At 35.8% G+C, this 18653-nt stretch overlaps 1 protein-coding gene across 3 annotated transcripts in view; it reads left to right on the forward strand.

Annotated features, from left to right (window-relative positions):
- Nucleotides 1-18653, forward strand: part of YTHDC2 (YTH domain containing 2) — a 78173-nt gene that overhangs the window by 42385 nt on the left and 17135 nt on the right. For 2 of the 3 annotated variants that reach the window (XM_038551823.1, XM_038551824.1), the window contains exons 18-25: nucleotides 1049-1154; nucleotides 2485-2604; nucleotides 2916-3188; nucleotides 6080-6206; nucleotides 7713-7918; nucleotides 8265-8460; nucleotides 13893-14002; nucleotides 17339-17631. In XM_038551823.1, coding sequence (XP_038407751.1) covers nucleotides 1049-1154; nucleotides 2485-2604; nucleotides 2916-3188; nucleotides 6080-6206; nucleotides 7713-7918; nucleotides 8265-8460; nucleotides 13893-14002; nucleotides 17339-17631 — 1431 coding nt within the window. Of the gene's footprint in view, nucleotides 1-1048; nucleotides 1155-2484; nucleotides 2605-2915; nucleotides 3189-6079; nucleotides 6207-7712; nucleotides 7919-8264; nucleotides 8461-13892; nucleotides 14003-17285; nucleotides 17632-18653 lie in introns of those variants that run through there. The other variant, XM_038551825.1, reaches the window with a different exon arrangement.

An 18653-nucleotide genomic window follows, 5' to 3' on the forward strand; every position in this document is an offset into this window, starting at 1 on the left:
TATGGCCAGAGGTAAGGAATAGTGCAGAGTCAAGAATGTCATATAGTTCTATCTTAGAAACTTTTGTGGATGGAGGTGCCATCATCAGGGAAAACGGGAATAGTGGTTATGTTGGGGAGAAGAATGAAATTTTGATTGTGTTGAGTTTGTGTTGGCTGGAAAATCCAAGTGGAGCTAAGAAGCTTCTGAAGTAGAGGTGTAGGGCTAGGATGAAGAGATCTCAGTGGATGGAAATTGAAGTCAGGAGGATAATTATGATCCCTTTAGGAGAGAAGATAGAGTAGGGAGCAGAGGGCCAGGTTCCAGCCTCACAGGCACATCAACATTTAAGGATTGGCGAAGTATAGAAAGGTCTCAGAGGACTGGATAGGAGGGAAAGGTGATGGGTTGATAGTGAGGAAAGTACTGATGAAGGAAGCAGTGGTCCAGCGTCTAATTTTGTAACTTGTATCACAGTGTGTTGTAGTTATATTTGCCAGTCTGATTTGTGAAGGTAGGGATATTTCTGAATCTCCATCACTTAGCATATTCATCCTTGCCGTTAGTTGATACAGTGACTATGGGGGAAATAAGAAGCTGCTTTTCTTCATTATATTTTTCTGCTACTTCCCAGAAAATGATACAAGTCTCTGGTGATGGGAAATGCCACTCTGTTGGAGTTGTGTAATGCTTACTTTGCACAGCTCTGAACAGCGGGCCTGAGTGCAGTGCTGTGTCAGCTTAGTAAAGCTGATGAAATATAAATAACTATGCATTTTTTCATTATTTTGACTCACTTTCAAACGTATGTCACTGTAAAAATTTGCTTTTATTATTACCCTAGAAGGTATATCAGGTCGATATCATTAATGAGTTTTTATAAATCATTATAAATGATGAATGAAGTGCCTTCTGGGATGATTCAGGACACACATCACAGTAGGGATTCACACACAAATGTCCTGACACTGGTCTATATTATTCTGTCTCTGAAAGCACACTGTTTTCAGAGTTGCCTTGGTCTAATCTTTATCCTTCTTTGAGTCTTAATTTTTTATTTCACTTTTAGGGCAGGGAGATGCAGACCTGGAATTTGTTTTCGGCTGTTCAGTAGACTCCGATTCCAGAATATGTTGGAATTTCAGACTCCAGAACTTTTGAGAATGCCATTGCAGGTAGAAATTTACTAAACTCTAAAAGACTATTTTTAAGGGTAAGGGAGGAGAGGGACCATTTCAAGATAATACCAGTTGGACTTTTAAATTATCAGTTCATAAAACAAAATTATAAAATGTATATGATGGGAGGTGGTTATGTGTTTAATTTTTTTCTAGATAAGAAAGTTTAATCCATTAGCCTCCAAAATTTTATTTTTAAATTATTAATTAATTAATTAATGAAAATATTTTATTTATTTATTCATGAGAGACACACAGAGAGAGAGGCAGAAACATAGGCAGAGGGAGAAGCAGGCTCCATGCAGGGAACCCAGTGCAGGACTTGATCCTGGGACTCTAGGATCACTCCCTGTGCCAAAGGCAGATGCTCAGTTGTTGAGCCACCCAGGCGTCCCAGCCTCCAAAATTTTAAAGAATGACTTGAGTGCATTTAAATTATGGTACAGTTTATAGATATGTTGTTTTTTTAAAGAATGCAACATTTTAGAAATCTGACAACCACATAGTGTTCACCTTTCACATTCTTACTGAGGATTAGAAAACAAATTCTTTAAGGTCCAAAAGATAATACCAAAATCTCAGTTTAAGATGCTGAGATTTAACCTTGGTAGTTTGGAACTGAGTCCACTGAGATTTCCTGTCTTTTTTTTTTTTTTTAAGATTTTAATTTATTTATTCATGAGCAACACAGAAAAAGGTAGAGACACAGGCAGAGGGAGAAGCAGGCTCTTGGAGGGGAGCCCGATGTGGGACTCGATACCAAGACTTGGGGACCATGCTCTGAGCCAAAGGCAGACGCTCAACCACTAAGCTACCCAGGCGTCCCTCCTGGTCTTTATTGTTTTGCTTTACGTTTTCTGACTTCATGGAATAGCCAGACATTGTAGTTTCTAGTAAAAACTACTGGGAATACATTAATTTGATTCTCTGGTGTACTGAGCTAAATGCTGGCTTCCAAACCTTTAAAGATTTTATTACTTTATTTGAGAGAGAGAAAGAGAGAGAGAGAAAAACTCTAAGTAGACTGTGTGCTGAGTGCAGATCTGATGCGGGACTCAATCTTGTGATCCTAAGATCAGGGCCTAAGCTGAAATCCAGAGTCAGATGCTTAACCGACTGAGCCACCCAGATATCCCTCTATAGTTCATTTTATTTTTTTTTGAAAACAATTTTTTTTTGTTTTTTGTTTTTTGTTTTTTGTTTTTTGTACATTCATTTTAGTCAGAGACTCTGCTAGTCTGTTTGGGGACTCTGTTTCCCGTGATTGCTTTGAAAGTCAAAACATAAATTTCAACATTTCAAAATTATTTGCTCTTCTTCTTTACAGGAACTTTGTTTACATACTAAGCTGTTAGCCCCAGTGAATTGTCCTATTGCTGACTTCCTAATGAAAGCTCCTGAACCCCCACCAGCTTTAATTGTAAGAAATGCTGTACAAATGCTTAAGGTTGGTGTCTTCATAGTTTTATTTTACCTATTTTACTTGAAATTTAAACAAAGTGAAAATACATCTTAACTAATTTTGTACTTAAAAGGATTATCTTAAATAATCATGGGCTTTGAATAATACCCTCATGGTAATTATAGTAAAACAGATATAGTTCTTTTTTACAAAAAATATTTGAAGCAAAATATGTTTTTTATAAGGTGTGACAAAAGAAAATTTACATTTTTATTTCTTAATGTTTTTTAGGTATGTGATTTGATTAAACATAGTTTTTGGTAATGTCAAATTCTGTTTTGTGTTCTTTTATTTAGACAATAGATGCAATGGATGCATGGGAAGATCTCACTGAGCTGGGGTATCATTTGGCTGACTTGCCCGTAGAACCACATCTTGGTAAAATGGTCCTGTGCGCTGTTGTTTTAAAGTGTCTGGACCCCATCCTCACAATTGCCTGCACGTTAGCCTATCGAGATCCTTTTGTCCTGCCAACCCAGGCCTCTCAAAAACGGGCAGCTATGCTGTGTAGGAAACGCTTCACTGCAGGAACTTTCAGTGACCACATGGCACTTCTCAGAGCATTCCAGGTACTGTTTATTACTATCATTTTATTTCTGAACATGTCTCTGGGGCAAAAGTAACAAATTAAAAAAAAGAGATATGATAGAGATCCCTGGGTGGCTCAGTGGTTTAGCACCTGCCTTCGGCCCAGGGTATCGGCCTGGTATTCGGCCTGGAATCCTGGGATTGAATCCCGCATCGGGCTCCCTGCATGGAGCCTGCTTCTTCCTCTGCCTGCGTCTCTGCCTCTCTGTGTCTCTTATGAATAAATAGAATCTTAAAAAAAAAAAAAAGAGCTATGATTCATTAGTTTTGTTTAATTATAAAGTCACATTTTATTAATAGCTCAGAAAAATACCTTCCTATTGTTAATATGTTGGAATTATCACTGTTTGTCTCTACTTTTTATTCTTTCATTTTCTGTTTTCTCCATGTAGGAATATGTGTATGCATATATTTATGTTTACTTACTTGTATTCATTTTCTAATACCCAAGTTCCTTATTTTTTAATCATATCTTGGGCAGGGAACGTTCTAAAATTTTAGTTAAGAAGCAGTGTATATCATTCAAAGTGTAGAACAAACCTTGGAAGAAAATCATCTTGAATTTAGTATCTATTGATTCTTTTTAGAGAATATCTTTTTCTTGTGTGCTTAAGACACTGTGCCTATGAACTAAATTTTATAAAGTAAACTCCAAATACTGCTTAAAACTTTTTTTTTTAAAGATTTTCTTTATTTATTCATGAGTGACACAGAGAGAGAGAGAGAAGCAGAGACACAGGCAGAGGGAGAAGCAGGCTCCACGTAGGGAGCCTGACATGGGACTCGATCCCGGGTCTCCAGGATCACACCCTGGGTTGCAGGCAGCACTAAACCGCTATGCCACTGGGGCTGCCCTACTTAAAACTTTTTAAGATAACAGTAGTGAGAAATTGAGGAATATGATACATGGGAAAGAAAAGATAAAGAAAGTGGGTTTCTGAGGAAAAGAAATGATACATAATTTAGAATTTCAGATATGTGGACAAGATGATGTTATTTCTTGAAAAGGTAGGCATGTTATTTATCCTTAAATTCTCTTGAATGTAAGCTGTGACTATACATTTTTTAAAAATTTCATGTTGTTTTTGCAGAAAGTACTCTTCCAGGTTTACAGGATTTTTCCAATGTATAGAGTTTGAAATAAATAATGACAAACTGTTTTGTAAGCATTGTTGAACAATAGATAATGCAGCGCTATTGAGTCTGTTAGCTACCATATGTTATAGTAGATTAGTTGAGTGGATAATAGAGGGAAATTTGGAGTAGGATTCCTATGTATTCTTAGCTTTTTCCCTAGCTCCTTCAAAAGCAGAGAGGATAAATTACTGCCTTGGTCTTTTGGTTATATTCCAAAGCAAGAAAAGTCATTTTCAAAGGGGACCTTTCTTATACTTCATATAGATGGTTTCTAGAAATCCCATTTCCCATTCTTAGATAAATTAAGAGGGTTGATATAGAGGTGATTTTCAGAGGACTGGAGTGGCAGAGTTCTTACATATAAATGGTGTTATGATGGCTTAGTTAAAAACCTCCGACACTTCAGTGGAAGAAAATTAGCAAACATCTGAAAAGGTAGATATTTTTACATAGCTGGTCATTTAGGTTAATGGATACTTAGTTTTTAATGGAATTTTAGAAATTCAGTGGCTTTCATAGCATTTGAGTATAAATCAATGATAAATTTTGTTTAATCATAAAGTCTTAGGTTTTATTTTTTTATATTTAATTTTTAAATTTATACTTAAAAATTGAGCTGTTATTGACATATAACATTAATTTCAGGTATAAAACATGAAGATACTATAATTGTATATACTGGGAAATGATCTGCACAGTGAGTCTAATTAACATCCATCACTGCCCATAGTTACAGATTTTTTTCTGTTATGCTAAGAACTCTTAAGATTTACTTTGTGGTATGTTAACTAGATTTATTGTGATGATCATTTCATAATATATATATTGAATCACTGTTTTGTATACCTGAAATGAATATAATGTTAAATGTTAGTGATATCATAATTAAAAGAAAAAGTTTACCCCCCCAAAAATCTACTCTTGGGGTGCCTAGGTGGCTCAGTCAGTTGAGCATCCAACCCCTGGTTTCTGCTCAGGTTGGGGTCTTAGGCTTGTGAGACTGAGCCCCGAGTTGGGCTCTGCACTCAGAGTCTGCTTGAGCTTCTCTCACCTTCTCCCTTTACCCTCCCCTCTTTGTGCTATCTTTCTCTCTAAAATGAATAAATAAAATTAAAAAAATCTACACTCTTAGCAAATTAAAAAAAAACATTTTATATATTTGACAGAGAGTGTGTTTGTGCTAGGGAAGAGGCAGAGAGAGAGGCAGAGGTTTTTTCTGTTTTTTGTTTTTTCATTTTTTTGAGAGGGAGAGTCTTTGTTTTTGTTTTTGTTTCATTTTTTTGAGAGAGAGAGCAGACTCTGCAATGAATGTGGAAACTGACACAGGGTTTGATCTTACAACCCTGAGATTGTGATCTGAGCTGAAACTAAAAGTCAGATGTTTAACTGACCACCCAGGTGCTCTAACAACTTTCAAATATACAATACAGTATTAATAATTATGGTCACCATGCTGCAAGTTATCTCCCCAGGACTTAACTTATTTTATACCTGGAAATTTGTATTATCTTTTGACCCTCCTCACTCATCTCACCTCCCTCTCTTCCCCTGCCTCTGGCAACTACCAATTTGTTCTCTGTATTTTTTGAGTTTTTTTTTTTTTAATGAAGTTCTAGATTTTATCAAATAATTAGAGAATTGACCTTGAGTAGCTAATGTAGTGGTTTTCAGTTATTTTGCTGCCTAACTAAGGTGTTTAGTAAATGTATCTTGTTATATAATTATATTTTTGTAGGCATGGCAGAAAGCACGAAGTGATGGGTGGGAGCGAGCCTTTTGTGAAAAGAATTTTCTTTCACAAGCCACCATGGAAATAATCATTGGCATGAGAACTCAGTTGCTTGGTCAACTTAGAGCATCAGGTAAAGTTTTCCCTAAAGAACTTACTTAGACCACTGAAAGTACCTTACCTATATCTCATAGTATTTTTAGTGTTAACTGATGCCATTGTATATTATTTTTATGACATTTTCACATTGTTGTAAATCTTGTATATGAGAACTTCTTTGTAGACTACTATGTGATCTCAGCTTTTGTTTGTTGGTTAAAAAAATGATATTGTAGAAGCTGAAGCTGAGAAATATACGAATACCTTTTGATACCGTAGAGAGCAATTTATAGTATATTTGTTGGCAAAAATCAATTTGGATATTGTAGTTCTGTATTATCACTATTAATAAATAATTAACTCTGTGAAATAGATTTAAATATTTAAGTAGATTGATAAAAATGCTGGTCTTCATAATTTTGGACATAAAACAGCCAGTAATCTTTGAGGTGCCTTTTTTTTTTTTAAAGAGAATGCCAGTATTGTTATTTTAGAGTTGTTTCTTTAAATTTCCTTTTGATTAGCATAGTACATTGAGAAAATAGTCAAAGAAGTGTACTAGAGCCTGGATGCATGGATGGATAAGCTAACGTGACAAAGTAATAATATAAAGAGCAAACCAAAGGGATTTAGAGTTGTCTCAAATATTGGGAAATCCCAAGGACTTTGGAAATTCAAGCAAGAATTTTTTACTTGTCTTTACTCCAGAATTCATGTCTGTCATAACCAAAATGTTATTAATACCAGTAAGAAGAAAGGTTTAGCTTTTCAGCTCTGATTTCAATACATTTCTTTTTTTTTAAAATTATAGTACATTTCTTTTTTTCTTTTTTTAAAAAATATTTTATTTATTTATGAGAGATACAGAGAGAGAGAGAGAGGCAGAGACACAGGCAGAGGGAGAAGCAGGCTCCATGTAGGGAGCCCAACTTGGGACTTGATCGTGGGTCTCTAGGATCATGCCCTGGGCCGAAGGCAGCGCTAAACCTCTGAGCCACCTGGGCTGTCCCTTGTAGTACATTCTGATAGCAGCTTATAAAGAACTTTATAGCAAGAATATATATATATTTAAGAGTCCTTAAGTCCCCAATAAATCTCCTATTTACTTTAGCCTGAGCAAACCTAAACCTTCTTAGAACATTGATTCTGTATTATAAACTTTATAGAGGAGACTTTATTTTATTTTTTTAAAATAAATTTATTTTTATCGGTGTTCAGTTTGTCAACATACAGAATAACACCCAGTGCTCATCCCGTCAAGTGCCCACCTCAGTGCCCACCACCCAGTCACCCCACCCCTGCCCACCTCCCCCTCCACCACCCCTAGTTCGTTTCCCAGAGTTAGGAGTCTTTCATGTTCTGTCTCCCTTTCTGATATTTCCCACTTATTTTTTCTAGAGGAGACTTTATTAATTATTATGGAATTTGAATATCATTAAACTTATCTGGGTTATACAGCTTTGTAAAAAATGCATGCACTTCAAAATATATTTTGCACAATAGAAAAAGTTTTTTGTTTTTTTTTTTCCCCTCCTCTAAGGTTTTGTTAGAGCTCGAGGTGGTGGTGACATTCGAGATGTTAACACAAATTCTGAGAATTGGGCTGTTGTTAAAGCTGCATTGGTGGCAGGCATGTATCCTAATTTAGTCCATGTGGACAGAGAGAATGTAGTGTTGACAGGGCCAAAGGAGAAAAAAGTTCGGTTTCATCCCACTTCGGTTCTCAGTCAGCCTCAGTATAAAAAGGTAAAACATTTTTAATGCTTTTAGGCCTTGAGGTGAAACTAATCTAATTTACATAGTTGAAAATCAACAAAAAATGCTCGAAATACCAATCTGCTTTAAGAAATTAATTGGTTATATATGTATAATTCAACATTGGAACAAAATTTTGATGAAATCTTAGAATTGGAAGAGGTAATGTAAGACTTGTGTTCCAGCTGCATGAGCAGTGACTTGCTTTAATTTTTGTGTGACTACTAATATTCACTATCTGTTGCATTGGGGGACTTCTTACAGTTTAAAAGTATTACCAGTAAACTAGGTGGTTGATAAATAGAGTTAACAATTTTTTGATTTATATTTTTAATAGATTCCTCCAGCCAATGGTCAGGCTGCAGCAATTCAGGCACTGCCTACAGATTGGCTTATTTATGATGAAATGACCAGAGCCCATAGAATAGCTAATATTAGATGTTGTTCAGCAGTGACACCTGTTACTATATTGGTATTCTGTGGACCAGCTAGGTTGGCAAGTAATGCTCTTCAAGAACCTTCATCATTTCGAGGTAATTGTATTATAAGGAAATAAAAATCTGTTTGAAATGAAATATGTTTTTACTAGATCAAATGAAAATTGAAATTCAAAAAATTTATGCAGTAGTAATTCTGTTTTGATATATTAAGACTGATTAGAAAATACTAAAGTGTACCTCAGTTTTAAAAATTGATTTCTAAGGTAACTTGTTATTGATTTGTGTATTTTTGATTAATCTTACTGAGAGGAAGTTCACTTTTCTCTCCCACTTGAAATTAAATGTTAAATTAATTAATTAACATAAAGGTAATTGTTTAAGGGAAATAATAGTAACCCATGATCCCATTCCCCTTATGCAAACATTTTTTAATACTATTTTGAGAATATTATGTAATATTTTAAAAGTTTTATGTATTTTAATTTATTTTGCATTTTGCTATTTTCATTGGATGGAATATACATTTTCAAAAATACTTTATATTAAGGGCTGCAGAATATTCTATCACTTAACAGTGGCATAATGCATTTAAAATGTTCCTTTACACTTAACCATCTTGCTTATTTTCAATTTTTTGCTATTCAGTGATTCAGCAAACATATAGGTCAACTCCTCTATGTCAGCTGTTGTGTTAGGCATTGATGATGTAATAGAAAACAGTATAGACAAGGTGTTTCTGTCTTAGGAGTTTACATTGTAGTTGGGGTAAACAGCAAAAAGGTAAATAATCTTCATTGTACTATGAAGGAATTAAAGAGGATTGCCTTAGTGGTGACCTACTTTAGAAAGAGACGTTGGAACTAATTTCTCTGAGGTGATGTGATTTGAGTATGAGTTCCTAAAGTATGAGAAGCTCCTAGTCGTGTGAAGATATAGAAATAGGAGAAGATGGCAAAAGGCCATGATCCTCCACTAGGAAATGTTCTAGGAACTGACAAAGGTTATGGGATTGGGAGCATAATGATCAAGGGGAGAGTGGGGATAAGATAATGTTGAAAGAAAGGCATGAACTTGTAAGCCATGGTAAATGCAAGGGAAGACATTGAAGGATTTTAAGTAAGGGAGTGACATGATGTAATTTATATTCAAAAAGATCATTCTAGCTGTGAGAATGGATTGTTGAAGATGTAAGAATGGAAGGAAGGAGGCAGGTTGGAGGCTTTTGCAGTGAGTGGTCTTAATGATAGATAAGGATGATTCAGAACTACAATGGTGTCAGCTGATAGGAAGAGAAGTAGATTCAAAATTATTTTGGAGTTACTAGTAACTGCTGGATTGAATGGGTGGTTAAATGAAAGGGAGGGGTCATTAACTTTCAGGATTTTGGTTGTGGTAGTTTTCTGAATGATTTTTAAAAATTAAACAGCTATAGTTGATATGCAATATTATGTTAGCTTCAGGTTTAGAAGATAGTGGTGCAACATTTATGTATGTTATGAAATGCTCACTATGATAAGTGTAATTACTATCTGAATCTTAAGGGTTTTCTATGTCATCTGCAAATAGTGACAGTTTTAATTCTTCCTTAATTTGGATGCCTTTTTTTTTTTTCTTTGTCTGATTGCTGTGTCTAGGACTTCTAAGACTATATTGAATAAAAGTGTGAGAGTGGGCATCCTTGTCTTGTTCTTGATCTTACTGGAAAGGCTTTCAGCTTTTGACTGCTGAGTGTGATGTTAGCTGTGGGTTTATCATATATGACCTTTATTATGTTGAGGTATGTTCTCACTTTGTTGAGAGTTTTTATCATAAATGGAAGTTAAATTTTGTGAAATGTTTTTTCTGCATTTCTTGAGATGGTTATAAAATTTTTATCTTTCATTTTGTTAATGTGGTAAATTACATTGATTTGCAGATGTTGAAACATCCTTGCATCCCTAGAATAAATCCCTCTTGATGGTGGTGTATAATCCTTTTAATGTGTTGTTGAATTCAGTTTGCTAATATTTTATTGAGGAATTTTGCATCTGTGTTCATCAGGGATATTCACCTGTAATTTTCTTTTTTGTGTGTCATCTTTGTCTGGTTTTGATAATCAGGGTAATATTGGCATTGTTGAATGAGTTAGGAATCATTCCTTCCTCTCAGTTTTTTTGAAATAGTTTGAGAAGGATAGGTATTAACTCTTCTTAAATGTTTGGTAGAATTCACTTGTGAAGCCTAGACTTTTGTTGGTTGGGAGTTTCTTGATTACTGATTCAATTTCATTACTAGTAATTGGTCTGTTCACATTTTCTATTTCTACCTGATCCCATCTTGGAAGATTCTATGCTTCTAGGAATTTATCCATTTCTTCCAGGTTGTCCAATGTTTTGGTGTATAATTTTTTTTGTAGTACTGTCTTACAATCCTTTTGTATTTCTGTGGTGTTGGTTGTAACTTCACTTTCATTTCTGATTTTATTTGTTTGGGCCTTCTCTCTTTTTCTTGATAAGTTTGTGTAAAGGTTAATCATTTTGTTTATCTTTTGAAAGAACCGGCTCTTAGTTTCATTGATCTTTTCTGTTGTGTTTTATTCCCTTATTTATTTTTGCTTTGATCTTTGTTATTTCCTTCTACTAACTGGGGGCTTTGTTCTCTTTCTAGTTCCTTTAGTTATAAAATTAGATTGTTAGAAATTTTTGTTCCTTCTTGAGGTAGGCCTATATCACATAAACTTCCCTCTTGGAACAACTTCTGCTGCATCCCATAGATTTCAGAGTGTTGAGTTTCCATTTTTATTTGTCTCCAGGTATTTTTCGATTTCTTCTTCGATTTCTTCATTAGCCCATTGTTTGTTTAGTAGCCTGTTGTTTAGGCTTTATGTGTTTGTGTTTTTTCAGTTTATCTTTTTTTTTTCTTTTTTTCAGTTTATCTTATAATTGATTTCTAGTTTCATACTATTGTGGTTAGAAAGGAGCTTGATACAATTTCAGTCTTCTTAAAATATTGAAACTTGTTTTGTGGCTTAATACATGGTATATCCTGGAGAATATTTCATGTGGACTTGAAAAGATTGTGTATTTTGGTGTGTTTGGATGGAATATTCTGTATATATCTGTTAAGTATATCTGGCCTAATGTTTTGTTTGTTTGTTTGTTTGTTTGTTTGTTTGTTTGTTTTTGGCCTAATGTGTTAAGCCCTTACTGATTTTCTGCCTGGATGATCTATCCATTGCTATAAGTGGGTGCTGTGTTTCTTTACTGTTATTGTGTGACTGTTAATTTCTCCCTTATGTCTGCCTTTTGATTTATATGTTTATTTTTTTATTTTTATTTTTATTATTATTATTATTATTATTTTTGATTTATATGTTTAGATGCTTTATATGTTGGGTGCATAGATTTTTATAGATTTTTTGATTGTGGTTACCTTGGGATTTATATATAACAACCTGTGTATACAGCAGTCTATTTTAAGTTGGTATTTGCATAAGTTTGGACACATTCTAAAAGTGATATTTTTATTCCCTCACCCCACATTTTATGTTTTTGGCATCATATTTTTATCTTCTTATTTTATATATCCCTTAAGTAATTAGGTAAAGATTATTTTAGTAATCTTGGCTTTAATTTTCATACCAGCTTTATAAGTCATTGATCTACTACCTTCACTATATGTTTATTTTCACCAGTGATATTTTTTTCTTTCATAATTCTCTTTTAATTATGGCCTTTACTTTTCTGATTAAAGAAATCCCTTTAACATTTCTTGTAAGGCCAGACTAGTGGTCATGAACTCCTTTAGGTTTTATTTGGGAAGCTTTGTCTATGCTTCAATTCTGAATGATAATCTTGCAGGGTAGAATATGCTTGGTTGTAACTTTTTTCTTTCAGCACTTTGAATATATATCATGCCCGTTTCCTCTGGTCTGCAAAGTTTCTGCTGAAAAATCAGCTGATAGCCTTAAAGAGTTTCCATTGTATGTAACTAATTGTTTTTCTCTTGCTGCTTTTACAGTTTTCCTTTCTCCTTATCTTTACTTTTTGACCTTTTAATTATGTGTTCGGTGGACCTCTTTGGGTTTATCTTGTTTGGAGCTCTTTGTGCTTATTGGACCTGAATGTATATTTCTTTTCCCAGGTTAGGGAAGTTTTTGGCTCTAGTTTCTTCACATAAAGCTTCTGCCCTTCCCTACTTTCTCTTCTTCTGAGACCCATCTAATACAAATATTAGTATACTTGATATTATCTTAGAGATCCCTTTAATCTATTCTAATTTTTAAAAGTTTTTTCTTTTTGCTGTTTATCTTAAGTGATTTCTACTACCCTCTTCCAGATCACTGATCTGTTCTACATCATCTAATCTGATGTTGATTCTCTTTAGTTTATATTTCATTTCATTTTTTTTAAAGATTTTATTTATTCATGAGAGAGACACACACACACAGAGGCAGGGCAGAGACACAGTCAGAGAGAGAAGCAGGCTCCATGCAGGGAGTCCAGCATGGGACTCGATCCCAGGACTCCGGGATCATGTCCTGGGCCGAAGGCAGACGCTCAACTCCTGAGCCACCTGGGCGTCCCTATATTTCATTTCAGTTATTGTATTTCTCACCTTTCCCCTCCATTTATTAAATTATCTTTATTTCCTTTTAGGAAGCTACATGATAAGCATATTATATTTGGCATCTTTATCTTTTTAAAAAAATGTTTATTTAAAGAATCTCTGCATCCACCATGGGGCCCAAACTCATGACTCCAAGATCAAGACCTGAGATGAGATCAAGAGTTGGCCACTTAACCAAGTGAGCCACCTAGGCACCACATCTCCTTTTCTTCTTTTAAATTGAAACCTGTGAATTTACATGAGTATTTCTTGATTTATAGTATTTTCATTCCCTTCTTTATTCTTAGTTTTCTTCATCCAGTTATTATTTAAATATTGTGTTTTGATATTTAAGTACTTTTTTTAAATTTTGTTTTTTGGTTTTTTAGATTTTAAATTTTTATTTATTCATGAGATACACAGAGAGAGAGAGAGGCAGAGACACAGGCAGAGGGAGAAGCAGGCTCCTGGGCTGAAGGCAGCATTAAACTGCTGAGCCACCCAGGCTGCTCATTTTGTTGCATTTTGATTAGAGGTTATAGTCTTTATTATTATTTTTTATTTTTTTAAAGATTTTATTTATTTATTCATGAGAGACAGAGGGAGAGAGGCAGAGACACAGGCAGAGGGAGAAGCAGGCTCCATGCAGGGAGCCCAACATGGGACTCGATCCTGGGTCTCCAGGATCACACCCTGGACTGCAGGTGGCGCCAAACCACTGCGCCACCAGGGCTGCCCGAGATTATAGTCTTTAAAATGTCTTTTCCCCCTTTTTATAAATATTGAGACTTAATTTGTAAACTCTCGGATTTGGAGAACTCCCACCCAAACTGTTAGCATGTCAGGAGGGTTTATGTAAATATGGAATGTCTGTGTCTACTTCTTTTGCTATGAGATGGTAAAAGTGAAATTTTTCCTTTCAATATGTGTTTGAACAGTGGATGGTATTCCTAATGACAGTAGTGATAGTGAAATGGAAGATAGAACTACTGCTAATTTGGCAGCTTTGAAACTTGATGAGTGGCTCAATTTCAAACTAGACCCTGAGGTAAGTTGCTTTTCAGTAGTGTGGTAAGTTTCTTTTATTCAGTGAGTATGATTTAACATATCAGTATGATGAAAATGATGCCTTTACTATTGAGCTCTTAGTATTAGAGAATAAAGTTTCAGTTTTCACAGGGCCCCTGTGCATTCTGACATACTGGGGTTTATTTAAATAAAGGATTTGAAAAGCCTCAGGGTGGCTCATATTTAAGCACAGCAATATTTGAGTATTTCTATATATATAAGAAAATACTGAGTGTTGGTTGGTATACAAGAACTCCCTATATTTCATATAACTCTGTAAGAGAAAGATATGAGTTCATTCTGTTTTCTCTTTTTGTGTATCTCCAAATTGGGAAAATTGAATGTCTTTTTTCAAATTAAAGACGTTCTTTTTTTTTTTTTTAAAGGTTTTATTTATTTATTCATGAGACACACACACACACACACACACACACACACACACACAGAGGCAGAGACATAGGCAGAGGGAGAAGCAGGCTCCATGCAGGGAGCCCAATGTGGGACTCAGTCCCTGGACTCCAGGATCACGCCCTGGGCTAAAGGCAGATGCTAAACCACTGAGCCACAAGTGTCCCCAAATTAAAGACGTTCTTGACAAAGCCTTCCCTTCATTCCATCTCTCTCTCTCTCTCTCTCTCTCTCTTTATTTATTTCAAGATATTCAAATCTATATTGTTACCTTAATCTATCTACATAGTTTTCTCCTGTTGGAGTAGTAATGAAAGAACATTATTATTTAACTATGCCATCAAATCAGTTAATGCAGATGCTTGATACATTTAATGATTCAAAATCAGTTTGTTTCAAGTTACAAAATTGATGTTGTTATACAATTAATGAAAAAAATAAGGTATTAGATAACTAAGAATAGCCAGATATATGCTATATTCCCATTTATGTGGATCTGATCCATGAAATATCAACACATTCACTTAGATTATGATTTAATCGATGGATCAAGGTGTATTTTCAAAGTATTTTAGGGATGCCAGGACCCTGCAAGAGCTGGAGGAAAGAGATGAGGAGCAGTGTATGCTTGCTAAACAAGAACTCTGTGTATTTGGCTAGTGAATACCCAGAGTAATAAATTTTTACTTCCTGATAGCAGTCACACCTGTGAATACACAGAAATAGGAATTAACTTTTTTTTTTTTTTTTTTTTAAGATTAAGGAAGGAAAAGAATGCACATTAGCAGGGGAAAGACAAAGGGGAAGGGAGAGAATCTCAAGCAGACACCCCGCTGAGGTCAGAGCCTGATGCGGGGCTCTATCTCATGACCCTGAGATCACAATCTCAGCCAAAATCAAGAGTCAGACACCTAACTGACTGAGCCACTCAGGTGCCTCAGGAATTAAGGTTTTTTTTTAAGTATTAATACTTTATTTATTTAAAGGTTTTATTTATTCATGATAGACATAGAGAGAGAGAGAGAGAGGCAGAGACACAAGCAGAGGGAGAAGCAGGCTCCATGCAAGGAGCCTGATGCGAGACTCGATCTCGGGACTCCAGGATCATGCTCTGGGCCAAAGGCAGGCGCCAAACCGCTGAGCCACCGAGGGATCCCCAGGAATTAAGGGTTTTAAGTGTAGTTATAAAAAATCCGATTAGACTGAGGTACATTTACTCAAAATTTTTAGATTCGTTAAATGGTAGCAAACAAAATAATTCCTTAGAGAAACGCACATTTTCTGGTATGCATATTATTGGGGGAAGGAAAGGAGAAGAATGTGCATTAAGTGGTGAAATCCACCAAGCTGTATATCAATATTCTGTTACACCAAATAGTTTGAAGACAAGGAAAGTGTTCTATTATAATTTCAGATTCCATTTCATCATTTCATTTGGCTAAAATAGAGCTTAAGGTTTCTTTGTTGTTGTTGTTTTTTTTTTAAGATTTTATTTATTTATTGATGAGAGACACAGAGAGAGAGAGGCAGAGACACAGGCAGAGGGAGAAGCAGGTTCCATGTAGGGAGCCCAGTGTGGGACTTGATCCTGTATGCCCTGGGCTGAAGGCAGGTGCTCAACTGCTGAGCCACCCAGGCATCCCAAAGTTTCTTTGTTATTTTAAAAGTTTACTACAATAATTTTTCACATCAACATTTAGTCTTGAACTCCAGGACTAAATAATGGCATGATTATTTTGCTTTGAATCTGTCAGATAGCTAAAAGTCAACAATTTTAGAAACTACAACAGGGAATAAGTTGATGCGATGTGACTCTTAGGTCATTGAACCACTTGTAGTGGTCAACTGTTAGTATTTAACAAATTCAGAGAGTTAATGAATCCTTGCTTTCTTTCAGACTTTTGTGCCTTAACTATGATACATAATTACAAAAGATAGATTCTGGTAAAAGCTCCAGCTGTATTTTTAAAAGATCATTCTATATCCTTTTTCTTTTGCTGGGTAGGGGGGAGGGTGGTCAGTTAAGCTGTCAGTAGTTGACAACTGGCTAGGCTTATGTTTTTACAAATTTTTTATGGTCACTCATCACTTCAGCCTACTGGAATCCCACTTCCATTTGCATCAGCCCTTCCCTTCACTGAAACTGCCCTGGCCAAGGTCAGCATGTCTCCCACGTGGTCAAGGCCAGCCTGCTGTCTTTGAGTTCATCCTTCCCCTCATGTTAGGAGCTGTTGTCCCTACTCTTCCTTGTGTCATTCTGCCCTTCCCCACTTATTCCTCACTCCTGTCCCAACTTTGTCACAAGTTACTGTGACATTAATCTTTTTGATTCTTCTTCCTCAAAAAGTCATTTCTTTTTAGGTTCTTTCACGGACTCTTCTGTATATATTTGTGCCTTAAATGTTAGATACTCTCCAGTACTCTGGGCTTTCCTCTGCTGTTTTCATGTCTCTGCACCATCTCTGGGGACCTTACTGACACGCGTAGATTTAGTAACCATTTATGCACTGATGACTCCCGAGTCTGTCTATATATCTAGCTTGGGTCTTTCTCTGGACTGTAGAACATTTGGATGTTCTACAGGCACTAAAACTATAAATGGAACTAAATGTATTTTTCTTTATTTACTCTGCTGCTACCTTTCCAGTTTTACTCACACTCTACCACACATTATTTGCTATCTCTTCAGTTGAACTATTTCATGTGATTTTGTGTCTAGTGCCTTAAATTAGATAAATAAAAAACTTTATCTCATTTGTGCAACAAAAAGAATGGAATACGTTACTTCCTGACAAGTGGCAAAGTATCCTTTGGAAATAGTTGCAGACCTTCACTAATAAATGGATGTTTTGCAGGGAGGGTATACATTTTTGGATCTACTTGAACTGAAGAAACTGTTGTATTACAGGCAGCCAGTTTATTGCTGCAACTCAGACAGAAGTGGCACAGCTTATTTTTACGCCGAATGAGAGCTCCGTCTAAACCTTGGTCTCAAGTTGATGAAGCTACCATAAGAGCCATTATAGCTGTTCTGAGCACTGAAGAACAGTCTGCAGGTTTACAACAGCCATCTGGAATAGGTCAGAGGCCAAGGCCTATGTCTTCAGAAGAACTTCCCCTGGCATCTTCTTGGAGGTCAAATAACAGTAGGAAAACTTCAGCAGATACTGAATTTTCTGATGAGTCTGCTACTGCAGAAAGGTAAACATTTGGTGACATTTTATCAAAATGGGAGATATTTTCTCTAGAAAAATGAGTTATTTATCATAGAATCATGTGCTTTTATATTATTTAAAAATTACTTTAAAACTACACAAATAGGGCAGCCCAGGTGGTTCAGCGGTTTAGCACCGCCTTCAGCCCAGGGCGTGATCCTGGAGACCCGGAATCGAGTCCTATGTCAGGCTCCCTGAATGGATCCTGCTTCTCTAGAGAGACCTGTTTCTCTGCCTCTCTCTCTCTCTCTCTCTTTGTGTCTCTCATGAAAAAATAAAATCTTAAAAAAAAATACACAAAAAGGTTACGGTAAAAATGGGAAGAACTTTTTACTTGTTTTTTTTTTTTTTTTTTTTTTTTTTAATTTTTATTTATTTATGATAGTCACAGAGAGAGAGAGGCAGAGACACAGGCAGAGGGAGAAGCAGGCTCCATGCACCAGGAGCCCGACGTGGGATTCGATCCCGGGTCTCCAGGATCGCGCCCTGGGCCAAAGGCAGGCGCCAAACCGCTGCGCCACCCAGGGATCCCTTTTTTTTTTTTTTTTTTTAAATGGGTTTATTTATTTATTTGAGCAGGGGCAGAGGAAGAGAGGATCTTAAGCAGACTGCACTGAGTGCAGAGCCATACTCGGGGCTTGATCTGATGTCCCTGAGATCACAAGCTGAGCCAAAACCAGGAATTGAACACTTAAACTTAACTGACTGCACCACCCAGCAACCTCACGTTTTATACTTTTAAAACATATTCTTATAAATATTAAGATAATATGAAAGATTTTAAGCTACTCGTATCTTAGGAGTCATTTAATTAGGAATTTTTTTTTTAATAAATTAATTTTTTATTGGTGTTCAATTTACCAACATACAGAATAACACTCATCCCGTCAATGTCCCCCTCAGTGCCCGTCACCCACTCACCCCCACCCCCCGCCCTCCTTCCCTTCCACCACCCCTAGTTCGTTTCCCAGAGTTAGGAGTCTTTATGTTCTGTCTCCCTTTCTGATA

The sequence above is a fragment of the Canis lupus genome, chromosome 11, assembly GCF_011100685.1.
Source record: "Canis lupus familiaris isolate Mischka breed German Shepherd chromosome 11, alternate assembly UU_Cfam_GSD_1.0, whole genome shotgun sequence".
Lineage (NCBI taxonomy): Eukaryota > Metazoa > Chordata > Mammalia > Carnivora > Canidae > Canis > Canis lupus.